Source organism: Patiria miniata, unplaced genomic scaffold (genome assembly GCF_015706575.1).
Source record: "Patiria miniata isolate m_02_andy unplaced genomic scaffold, ASM1570657v1 HiC_scaffold_24, whole genome shotgun sequence".
NCBI lineage: Eukaryota > Metazoa > Echinodermata > Asteroidea > Valvatida > Asterinidae > Patiria > Patiria miniata.
This window is the reverse complement of record NW_024037063.1, coordinates 21,269,646-21,282,616: the sequence shown is the minus strand read 5'-3', so window position 1 is coordinate 21,282,616 and position 12,971 is coordinate 21,269,646. Positions and strand designations below refer to the sequence as shown.

General features: G+C 38.7%; 2 protein-coding genes across 2 annotated transcripts in view; one reads left to right on the top strand and one right to left on the bottom strand.

Annotated features, from left to right (window-relative positions):
• Positions 1–11,808, top strand: part of LOC119732362 — a 39,169-nt gene extending 27,361 nt beyond the window's left edge. The window contains exons 10-18 of the mRNA XM_038205820.1: positions 1,336–1,476; positions 2,964–3,302; positions 5,630–5,944; positions 6,448–6,753; positions 7,222–7,395; positions 7,598–7,711; positions 8,070–8,171; positions 8,653–8,760; positions 9,593–11,808. Coding sequence (XP_038061748.1) covers positions 1,336–1,476; positions 2,964–3,302; positions 5,630–5,944; positions 6,448–6,753; positions 7,222–7,395; positions 7,598–7,711; positions 8,070–8,171; positions 8,653–8,750 — 1,589 coding nt within the window. The 3' untranslated portion in view covers positions 8,751–8,760; positions 9,593–11,808. The remainder of the gene's footprint in view (positions 1–1,335; positions 1,477–2,963; positions 3,303–5,629; positions 5,945–6,447; positions 6,754–7,221; positions 7,396–7,597; positions 7,712–8,069; positions 8,172–8,652; positions 8,761–9,592) is intronic.
• LOC119731684 (balbiani ring protein 3-like) overlaps positions 10,959–12,971 on the bottom strand; it is a 65,124-nt gene continuing 63,111 nt past the window's right edge. The window contains exon 31 of the mRNA XM_038204893.1: positions 10,959–11,063. Within this exon, the coding sequence (XP_038060821.1) occupies positions 11,035–11,063 (29 nt within the window). The 3' untranslated portion in view covers positions 10,959–11,034. The remainder of the gene's footprint in view (positions 11,064–12,971) is intronic.

Genomic DNA, 12,971 nt, shown 5'->3' with positions numbered 1-12,971 from the left:
TATACGCTACATATGGCCAGGGTGTTGGTCATATTCACCCTGTACATGTGTAAAGCAATAGTTCGGAAAGCTCGATTTTAAGATTGCACATCCTATTACTCTGAAGACTGCTCCCACAGTGAAGATGCCGGTGTTGAATGTTCAGGTAATGCAAACTTGACTTCAATATCAGCGATCCAAGAGGTTGAATTCACGATTCGTCCTTTGTCAAGGTGCCGCTTATATAGATGTGCTGTCCGTTGCTCTTCAACAAAATCGATTTTGTTTTCTCTGAACGAAAACTACTTTGGCTATTTTGGATGTCTGCAACCTCCTGAAAAGACTTGTTTGGACTTGCGTTCATACGCTGTTCATCATTTCACCCGTATTTGAACTGACAATGGGACACCTCATAGACGTAGTAATGAAACTGATGTCTGTGTGTTTCTATTAACGTGAACTATTCAGGCACTTAATAGTGGGTTATATCAAAAGCCTTTTTAAATACCTTTTTCACGAAACATTTCATGTTCTGTCACTTCAGCTCCAGTTCGTCTCGTTAATGGAGGCTCTTCTAACGATGGTCGAGTGGAGGTTCTTTACCAAGACGAGTGGGGTACAGTCTGTGATGATGGATGGGGCCTTAATGATGCTAATGTCGTCTGTCGCATGCTTGGTTACCCATCTGCTTCCCATGCTTGGAGCAGTGCTCACTTCGGCCAAGGATCAGGTCGGATCATGCTGGACGATGTAAACTGCCAAGGACATGAATCTAGCCTAGCTGAATGCCAACATCGTGGTTGGTTTAGTCATAACTGTGGGCATAGCGAGGACGCCGGAGTTACTTGTTACAGTGGTAAGTTTATGCTTGGAACACAGCAGATGAACTTGAAACTTTGAACAAACAGTTGTCCTTGGCAGGGCACTCTCACCGCGTTAATCGGGAAGGTAAAAATCAGGGTTTTTGATTTTCCACTGTGCCCCTAACGTTCTTCCGCTATGATGTCTTGCTCTTACAACTGGTTTGATTTTACTTTTAACCCAAAACTGCAAAGAAAAACTCTGACGAGTTAAAAGATGAAACGGCATTATGAAACATGAAATATAGAAACGTAATCATTTAACACTTCACGTTCTCTTTAACAACCACGCACCGAAACCACACCATGATATAAGGAGCGATGGATTACAAAGTCAATACATTCTCCAAAACACTGAGTGTACCATAGCGAAGGTAAATTAAACAAATTACTGTTCAAATGAATATTCACAACAAATAGAGTTTCTTAAAGATAGCACAACTTTACTTAAATATGTACATCTCACTGTCTTTTAAAACACACTTTTTATTTGCAGACTACACCACCGAACCATCCTACTACGGCTGCAGATCATATGAGTGGCGATGCTACTACAACGGTCAATGTATTCAAGACTACCAAAGATGTAACGGATACTCTGACTGCTACTATGGCGAAGATGAATACAACTGTTATGGTAAATATTGTTTACAAAAAAAAGTTTGTTAAAGATGGGAAACAACACAATCATCTTTGCTACTGTCTTTTAAAACACTTTTCATTTTTAGACTACACCACTGAACCATCCTACTACGGCTGCAGATCATATGAGTGGCGATGCTACTACAACGGTCAATGTATTCAAGACTATCAACGATGCAACGGATACTCGGACTGCTACTATGGCGAAGATGAAAACAACTGTTACGGTAAATATTCATTACAAAAAAGTTTGTTAAAATTGGGATACAACACATCTTCGCAACTGTCTTTTAAACCACACTTTTCATTTGCAGAGTACACCACTGAACCATCCTACTACGGCTGCAGATCATATGAGTGGCGATGCTACTACAACGGTCAATGTATTCAAGACTACCAAAGATGCAACGGTTATTCTGACTGCTACTATGGCGAAGATGAATACAACTGTTATGGTAAATGTTCAACAGATACGTTTCCTAAAGTTGAAAAATACCTGATGTCTGTTTAATGATACATCTCACTGGCTTTTCATTTCCAGAGTACACCACTGAACCATCCTTCTACGGCTGCAGATCATATGAGTGGCGATGCTACTACAACGGTCAATGTATTCAAGACTACCAAAGATGTAACGGATACTCAGACTGCTACTATGGCGAAGATGAATACAACTGTTATGGTAAATATTGTTTAAAAAAAAGTTTGTTAAAGATGGGAAACAACACAATCATCTTTGCTACTGTCTTTTAAAACACTTTTCATTTTTAGACTACACCACTGAACCATCCTACTACGGCTGCAGTTCATATGAGTGGCGATGCTACTACAACGGTCAATGTATTCAAGACTATCAACGATGCAACGGATACTCGGACTGCTACTATGGCGAAGATGAATACAACTGTTACGGTAAATATTCATTACAAAAAAGTTTGTTAAAATTGGGATACAACACATCTTCGCAACTGTCTTTTAAACCACACTTTTCATTTGCAGAGTACACCACTGAACCATCCTACTACGGCTGCAGATCATATGAGTGGCGATGCTACTACAACGGTCAATGTATTCAAGACTACCAAAGATGCAACGGTTATTCTGACTGCTACTATGGCGAAGATGAATACAACTGTTATGGTAAATGTTCAACAGATACGTTTCCTAAAGTTGAAAAATACGTCATGTCTGTTTAATGATACATCTCACTGGCTTTTCATTTCCAGAGTACACCACTGAACCATCCTACTTCGCCTGCAAATCATATGAGTGACGATGCTACTACAACGGCCAATGTATTCCAGACTATCAACGATGCGACGGATACTCACTCTGCTACTTTGTCGAAGATTAATACAACTGTTACGGCAATTGCTAATATCTGCAGACATGCTATTGTTACACAAACTGACTTACCTTAAACATTTACAACTACACTTAATGTGTATTTCAATCAATTTTTTCCATTCATCATATTTATAGGAAACACCGTTGCTCCCACTGTAGACGTCAATCCACCCTCCTCCGTGGTACGATTAGTGAATGGCATCACCATCTATGAAGGCAGAGTGGAGATGTTTGTCGAAGGTTCCTGGGTGACGTTTTGCGGATACACTTTTAATTGGAATGCGGCTAATGTTGTCTGCAGACAGCTTGGCTATCAAAATGTCATTAGTGTCTCTGATTACGGTGCATATGGACAGGGTGTTGGTAATAATGTAAATGTGAACTGCCATGGCCTGGAGAGCTCGATTCTCGACTGCAGGTTTGACCCCGTATACAACTGCCGCCATATTTTAGATGCTGGTGTCAACTGTTCAGGTAATGCAAACTTGTTTTTTGTCCAACACATCCCATCCATAAAAGTGTAAACATTCTTATTCTCAAGTTGCATTGATATTGATGACTTCAATTTATAATAATAATAATAAAAACTAGAGGTCTATGTCTGTTCGAAACAGAACATAGGGCTTTTCCGCCTTTTTTTTTTTTTTTTAATTACGTTATACTTTTGAGTTTTTATAAATTTACATGTGAATTAAGTAAATAATGTTAACAACAAATTCGCTTCGTCGATAATCCAAATTGAGAATACAAAATGTTTAGCCTCGAAATGTATCAATATTATTGTGTGACTACTGAGTTTCAATAACATTTGCACTTATAATATTAACAAATACAGTGTGTGTAACAGCTTAGACAATTGTTAGTTATTCGCCTTGAAATAAGACTAGCTGTCAGAGTACTACTTCAACAGTGACACAACCCAATCGTACGCATGTGACTGTATGCTCGATCAACTGAGCGAGCAGTCAACTGGGTCCATTCCTCCTGCATTGATAACTGCAGATAGAATTCAACTACATCAGCCTGGAATATATCCCATACCCATGACCCGAACCAATTGTATGCAACAGTTACCTGTAACACAGGCAGATCATGTATGTACTTGACAAGTTGACATACAGACAAAGTTTCCAAATTTGGCACTTTGCAAAAATAAAGTTCATCTTCGTTAGCCTTGTAAAAACACTAGCAGTCATGACTTATCCACACAACATACGTGCATACAGAAGAAGATTGTTTAAATAATACGTGTAAAAACACTTTGTCAAATTTGTGCATTAGAAGAAAATGTAAACACCTTGATAAATTCATAAAAATAATAAGTGATGACGTCACCATGACGTCATTTTAGATTTTGCATACTATTAACAGTATCTACCTACCCACCAAGTTTCAAGACAATCGGACTTACCCTGATCAGTGTTTTTCAAATCGCATTTTTTGATGACGTCATTGTGGCGTCACATATTTTTTCAAAAAAGTTGTGTAGATACATATTATATAAACCTAATACAAAAAGAATTTTGAATTTAGCATGTTTCAACCCAATTGGACGTACAGTTCTCTAGATAGAGGGTGTTAAAGTTTGCATTTTGAAGATGACGTCACGTGACCCATGATGACGTCATCGTGACGTCACTCTTCGGTACACAATGTCACTATGGGGTCTTTACATGGGATTACATTTGATTTTCTCCGAACGTTTTTCAGATAATAATAATAATAATAATATTGGCTATTTATAAAGCGCACGTATCCACCAGGACTGGTGCTCAAGGCGCTACATCATTATTACCCCTGCTCATTGGGCACATGAAACATTCCAAATACCATCTCAGCTCCCTGGGGAGTATTTTAACCCACCAAAAAATATTTTGCTATTTTTTTGAGTGGCTATACGCCTCTGAAAAAAAGGTTTAATTAGTTTGTTTTGTTTGGGGGATTTGTGTACGCGCTTTCAGGACAACCATGCGAGTAGACTGGTTCAAGGTCCGTGCATTATTTATACTGATCGAAGCGAGAGCCAGCCCACCGCGCGAGAATTGAATGATTGTTAGGCCAAAACAAAATCGAAATTTGTTAAGTAACACTCCATAACTAAAGTCAGGCCTATTTTTAGCTCGCTGCTTATTCAAGAGGGAATATGCCTTACATAATAGGCCTAAATAGAAAAATATCAGTAAAATAAAACACCCACTCTTTTTTAGCTGGAAACTCACATACTAGCAGTCAGTACATTTTATAGGAATATAAAAATATCTGTAGGTGATGTTTTCCTTTTGTGCTTCCTTTAATATTCAAAGGAAAATAAATTTTTAAGCTTATGATAGGAACAATTTAATTTGCTTGTAATGTAAATGTTTTATGATAGCCCTTGCTGTTTTGAGAGATTTTCATGAATGAAAGAAAAAAAGGAAACTATCCTTCAATCGAATCCCAATTCCTTATTTCAATAAGTGACTCCCTTCCTCTTTCAGAAAACATGAAATCGGCCAAAAGCGTCTTAGTTTACAGGATTATAAAACGTCAGCAGTGCTAAGTATGGCCTCATCAGCTCCCCAGCGTGTGCGCAGAACTGTCGTGGTGCGCCCTAACGTGATTGTAATTACACATGCGTGTTTAGACCTGCGTTCATGCGCTCTCTGTCATTTTAACCCGTGTTTGAACTGACAAAAGGACATCCCGTAGACGCAGTATGAAACTGATGTCTGTGCGCTTCGAACATTAAGGTACTTTATAGTGGTTTCATATAAAGAGCCTTTAGTTTTTAGGTTGTGTTATTTTGTTGTTTTTGTACCTAGGCCCCGATACAATTCGTCTCGTTAATGGAGGCTCTTCTAACGAGGGTCGAGTGGAGGTTCTTTACCAAGACGAGTGGGGTACAGTCTGCGATGATGGATGGGATCTTAATGATGCTAATGTCGTCTGTCGCATGCTTTATGGTTACCCTTCTGCATCCAATGCTTGGAGCAGTGCTCACTTCGGCCAAGGATCAGGTCGGATCATGCTGGACGATGTGAACTGCCAAGGGAATGAATCTAGCCTAGCTGAATGCCAACATCGTGGCTGGCTGAGTCATGACTGTGGGCATGGGGAGGACGCTGGAGTTACTTGTGGTAAGTGGCTTGACAAGGTCTGGAACCTTGTCTTGCTACACTATTCATGATGTAACTCACGAAATCATGTTGATATCAATCAACATGTTAGCTGTTTTATACAACAAATTTTTTTTTTATTTAACGAAATATTTCAATTGCCTGTGATGTTGTTGTGGTTTTTAAGAGACTAGACTTTAAAAGCAAACACAATCTTACGAGTAAAAATAATAGCACGTAAAACTTGTTCTAATACATGAGTAGAACGTAGCACAGCCTGTGCTGAAAAGTTGTTTACGTTGGGCAAGAATTATTCAACATAATAGGTAAACGACTACATTACACTTTTAGGGTACACTTTTATATTAAACAACTTCTTAAGTATTAACATATCCTTCCAGGGGTAAAATGGCTACACAACTCATCAGTAAAATCTGGCACATCCTCGACTGCGTCAGTTTTCGTGTTATTGACACAAAAGTACTGTTTTACTCAGTGTCGACTATTTGGGGTTTTTTTCTTAGAGAGAGGGATACGATTGGTGAATGGCAACACCATCTATGAAGGCAGAGTGGAGGTGATTGTTGACGGTGTCTGGGGCACGGTGTGCGACGTCGACTGGAACTGGGATGACGCCGATGTCGCCTGCAGACAGCTCGGCTATGGACCGGTCTGGGATTTCCCGTCTGACAGTAGATACGGTCAAGGTGTTGGTCCTATCCACTTTAGTAGGGTCGACTGTGTAGGTTGGGAAAGCTCGATTTTCAAATGCCCAACCTCTGACCCTGAAGGTTGCTTCCACCTCATGGATGCTAATTTGATATGCCAAGGTAATATACCGTTATATATCCTTTCTTTTAAAACTGGCGAAGACGCAACTGACCGGGCGTGTGCACTGGCGTGATTTACTAAGGGAGTGTCATTCACTACTAACTGAACACAGCCTAATTAATTCTGATAAGGCGGAGAAAGGTTTAGAATTTAAGATCTCCTAGCACATCGCTTGCGTCGAGACGTATGATGTAGGGGTTAACTTCATCGAAATATCGGCACTTCTTCCCGTGAGGTGAAGTGTCATAGAAAAGCAATTAGGCAAAAGCCGAACGATCACAATGCAGGTAAAGCGGCATCTTCACGGTCTTAAGCAACAAATCTCATTTTCAAAAACCACTGTTCGATCACTGACTGTACCATAGACACGTGTGATCAAGTTTACTTGCCCTTGTATCACAAACGTACACTTGCCTTCGATATTAGAAACACAGAGTAGTTTCCGTTTATTCTTTCCTACACCAAAGCTCCTCCATATCCTACTACTGACAGCCCGTTCGACCACGCCACCGAACCATCCTACTACCACGATTGCAGACCATATCAGTGGCAATGCTACATTGGCCAATGTATTCAAAGCTACGAAAGATGTGACGGATTCTCAAACTGCTTCTTCGGCGAAGATGAATACGACTGTAAAGGTAAAGAGTCACCAGTAACCATTCTCTTGTGGTGTCGTAGATATTGCTTTGGGTGGTATTATCTGTTTTATACTAAAGTATTGAAAAGGAAAGTGGAGACTGTCCAATGAAATATTGTTCTCAAATACCAGATGCGTTTGCATCTGGTAGAAACGCGGAATCTGTAGTTTATGTCCCACGTTGTGTTAATTTTATTTTACAGTCTGCAGTGCATCTTTGTGGCTTTGCTACAACAGCAGCCAGTGTATTCAAGATTACGAAAGGTGTGACGGCTTCGAAGACTGTTACTATGGCGAAGATGAATTCAACTGTAACGGTAAATATTCAAAAGAGTTACTTGACGCAGCAGACAGGCCTTTTTTCCGACTCATGAACGTCGCACTATCGAAACATTTCGGCGATATTCTCGTGCTCCGTTTGTTAAAGAAAACATAGCTATCTTGTAAGCATAACTTTGTTATACTCTAGTGCTTAATTATATTTTGTCTCATTCTGTTGTTTACAATTTTTCCATCACAGAAGCGGCATGAAAGTGTGCCTTTGTATTGATCCATCTTGTCTATATATGAACCTTTATAATTATGTTTCAAACAGAGGTCAGACATCAACTTCTTGCACACATCCTAATAGTCCTGCAATTGTGTAACTAAGGTTGTACTGGTTTTGATTTCCAGAGGTTTTCCAGTGTGATAATGGTGACGAAATTCCGATGAGGTATACCTGCGATCGCATCGTTGACTGCCTTTATGCGGAAGATGAGTGGCGAAACTGTGAAGGTAGAGCAGTTTACCTCTTTTACCTTTGCACACGCGTCAGCGTCAAAGGCTTTTTCGGCACACATCCTTTGTTTTTCTTTTGACGTCATGCTGACGTCACAACATGTCATGTGACATCATCTTTAGATGTGCACATTTTAAGGAAAGATTTCATCATCATGAAACTTGGTTGGCAGAAAGATATTGTTATTAATATACAAAATCCGTAATGTAGTCACGATGACGTTATCAAATGTCATTAGACACGGGGAAATAGTTATTCACATAGAAACAAAGACATCAGAATTATCAGAGAGTGACAATATGAAAACTGAACTGCTCGGTAGTTCACAGAAGCCCATCTACGGTTGACCACAAGAGGGTGCTCTATCATCGGGGCACTTTGAGACAAAAACGGTACATTTAAGATCAGTAAGCTTTTTATTGCATAACAAAATTATTACAATGATGTAAAGTTTTTTATTGTGATTTAATGTCTTAGATAATGACGTCAAGAGAGACAACATCGACTTGTTTCCGCGACGGGAGCAGCTTTTGTCGAAGGATCAGGAGCAAAACACTGATGACCAAGACCAGTAGACATATCAAGGTAAACTACTCATTGTTTCTGCTAGCAAAATTGAGGGCGCTGTGGCACAAAATGGACAAGTTCACCCAACACTATTCACACTTTGGCTTCACATTTACAAAACTTGTCCTAGCCGGAGTGAGGCAAGATAATCGATATTTACCATAAGTTAAATCCTAACCCCAATATAACTAATTGAGGGTGAAGTACCCTATTCTACAAAATACTACTTTGTATTTTGTAGCTTTCAGCCTCTTTATGAAATCTCGAAAGGCACAGGTGGGCAAAACGTTTCATCTCTGATGAAAACCAGTAACTCGTATTGTGGTGTCTTGTTAGATGATGACAGGCATTACCTTTCCAACATCAGCAACAAGCTTCATGTGCCAAATACATTAGGTGCCAAATACTACAAACTACGATAAGTTACGCATACCAATATGCTACACTACTCAATACTGCAAATTACTATTTCGTAGCTATGAGGCTAGCTAAATTTACTACAGAGTGCCCAGTTTGGTTTCACGCCCCAAAACGGGCCCTTTAGTTATCGACATTCTGTGCATCTAAGACTGCATTGTACAAAAGATGATCAATAGGAGAGGCCAAGGCTTTTCTTTCAAAATAAAGGATTAATGAGAACAGTTTGCGGTTGCGCCACGTTGTGCTTAAAATGCAAGATTTCATTGCTTCTATAATTTCCGACTCGTCAGGAAATTTAAAACACAATACGGAAGAAGTACTGTTTTTTGTTTTCATCAAAACAAAATTAAATACCACATACGTACGCATGCTTATCCACTTACTACTGGTAGCAATTGTAAGTTTATCTTCAATTCTCTTTTTGTTGCAGGAAACAGCCGTCGTCTCGGACTTGAACCACAAATGGCAACGACCATGGTACACCAAATGTTTATCTTCATTTGACTTTTCTTGGAATTAGTTTTGATTTTCGATTTCATTTTGTTCCTATTTTCAATTTCGTTTTTTTTTCTTTAAGACTTTTGTTCCAAGTTTGAGTTAACCACGAATATTTAGTCCTACTTTTCGATTTATTTGAATCGTGTGGTTTTCAATATCATCATTTTATGGGCGATTCCCCGGAGACCTGGACACGGTTGGAAATTGGGTATTAAATCAGTAGAACTACAAGCATCACAATCTCGACTGTGGTATCAAATCAAATGAGACAAAAATACTTTTCATTTGAAAGAAATATGAGCAAGTTATGAGTAAAAAGAAAACCACATAGTTTTTGGCTGTAAGCAAAGGTATGGATTTTGGTATCATGTTGGCACCTTGTTTTAATATGCAGCACGCGAGTGTTATTGTGCATTCTTGTTTTTAGGCAGAGCAAAAGGTTAACATTCTATGCCAAAAGAGCATATTTGTTTGATAACTGTTGCTTGCATGATTTTATCAAAGATGGGCGAACTGTTACGTGTTCAGCCATAACATAAAGAGCCGTAACGTAACAAGCCGTAACGTAACAAGCCGTAACGTAACTAACCAAGACTGTACATGTTATATATCAAAGCATTTGCCAGTAACGAAGCAATCACAAAAATACTATAATTTGTTTCAGCTGTGTCCTTCCCGTTTAAGGAAACTATATGTTTTCAAAGACACATGCGTTTTCGATCCATGTCCTTATTTTGCAACATAAGTGTGCGAGATTACACGTCCTATCATAACTCACAAAACTTGCTTATGGCTACGTTATGCTTATGCTGATGTCCTGCTGAGATGTATTCATGGTGCACGTTGATAAAAGGAGTCCAAAACGCGGTACTACACTGCTAAACTGTAACAAAACTAACCATAGAATTGCTTTTGTTTCAATTTTCATTTTCGTTTTTGTTCCATTCAGCTTTTGTTCCAAATTTGAGTTAACCAAGAATATTTACTAGTTTGAATTCTGAAGAAATGACTTCCAAACTTTTACTTGGGGAAGATCGTGCAATATAGGACACTCTTAACCAAAGCCCTTTCTGAGGAAAAGAGTTTACGCCGGACGGAACCCTTTTCCATAGAACAACCGGGCTGTCAAAACGAGAATCTAATCAATCTAAATACAAATGTGTAAATATCGCATTCATTTCATGATTTCCCCAGTGATAATGTCGGGGTGAATGGGAACGGTCGCTGTAAAGTCGTTGTCTACAGCAAAGTTGGATATTATGCCATAAAGAAGGTGCATAAAGAAGGTGCATAAACTTACCTAAAGCACGTGCTTTCTTTTTACCAGTCACCTTAGTGCACGTTAGTGGTGCTCGAATCTTCTGTGCCCAAAGTTCACTCCAAATCGGCAAATATACAAACATCTGTGGAAACCAATCAGAAACGCTCGAATTGAATACAGTAACCCCGTGTTTTCGAAATTGATATCAAGTCGTGAAGATAATTCCATCCAAAAAAAGATTCTTGTTTCGGTTCTAGAATATAATTTTGAAGATATGACCTTGCTTCAACTTAAAAAGAACCGTTTAAAATAAATTCTTCTTATACTAGAAGAATTCTGTGGAAAGAATGGGCAGATGTTATTGAAACGTGGAATACATTATAGCATACATCGATGATTGATACATTCGTAAGAGTCAAGCATTTATAACTCACAACCCAATATTTGAATTGGCCATCTCCCATGTGCGTAAGGCGTAAGTTCCAATTTTAACGACACCTTGCATTTCGATTTTTGTTCAAAACTATATTGGTGCCAAAAATACCTAACTGCACAAATGGAGCTTATTCCACGGTCTTTTAGAAGCAAAAGAAACAATGTGAGGGACCCCATCATTCCAGCTCAAAATCGCGTTGGACATTAATTTTATTACAACAAATTGACGATCTTGAGCCGAGCAGCAATGTGGATAAGCTATCAATAAATCTGGAAAAAAAACCCATGAAACTCATTCAGTAACACAAGAAGCGGTTTGCGACGTATTTTCTCATTATTTTAGGCAAGTTGATATTCTTAATTTGTTTCTTTTTTGTTTCGTTTTTGCGCATTGTAACAGCTTCTCTTTTTTTTTTCTTTGGTAGAATTAAAACAATTAGATTAAAGTGCAATCCCCTTTGTCTGAGTGAGTTTCTTTATATTCAGTGAGTTTTTGTTCATCTGATAACTTTTCCTGTACCGATTATTACTTGTTGCATATACTAGCCTTCAAATTCTGACAATGATAAAAAGGAAATTAAATAGTCTCCACGTATGAGTAAAATACTCGAAAAAGATGCAATTTTAGGAAGTTGCCATTACTACCTCAAAATGAAAAACATAACAGTGGCGAATCTTGGGGAGGGGGGGTGGTAAGGGAATCTAACCCCTCCCTATGGCCTCAAAGCTTGAAACACAATGCACACAAAAGTAGTAAATGACTACCCCCCCCCCTCACCTTAACTACCCCCTGCAATCAAAGTTCAATTTTTATATTCCTATTGCAACTGACAGAGGCGTCGGGTTGCCAGGTCCTGTCCGAGCAAACTGACAGACCAGGTAAGCTTAAACAAGTGCGAGTGCATAATAAACTCTGGTCGTCTTGCATGAAAGTCTTGCATGAAATCTATCAAAATGATCCCTGCCAGAGCTTAACAATGCGACGCCCCCCAAAAAGGCGACGCCGATGACAAATATGGAACACCATGGAATGCACGGTAGGAGCTTTTGGTTGTATTTCTCAACCTGTGTCAGTTTTTTTTGTCGTTGTAAATAAGAAAAACAAATCCAAAGATTACCCCACAAAACAACTAATGTAAAATAAAATAATTCATAATAAATATCGATAAAACATGCTAAGCCAAATGTTTTCACGGGGCTTCTACGGTGCAAATTATATACTTGGAATTACACTGAGGACTACGTGATGAAAGTTCTAACTGTTTTATTCATATTGTCGGTAACTTGAAGACCCACACATTCTAATTCTGTAAAAAGAAGACAAATTATTTCACTCATTAAAATTTAAGAAAATACTCGTCATGTTTGCTTCTCCAGCGGCCGAGAGAATGGCATTCATAAAAAAAAAATGTGTTTGGTATAACAGACAATTTAAGTGTTTTTATTGCACAACTTCCTGAAAGGATATATAATTAGAAGTATCCGGTGAATAGAAATGTAGCCAGATACCCTTAGTACCGTATACTATATACGGGAGGCTAAACAAACGCAGATGGTAAAAACGCCGTGCGCATTATCAGATACCTGCATTATATGCAAACCACATCTATATTTT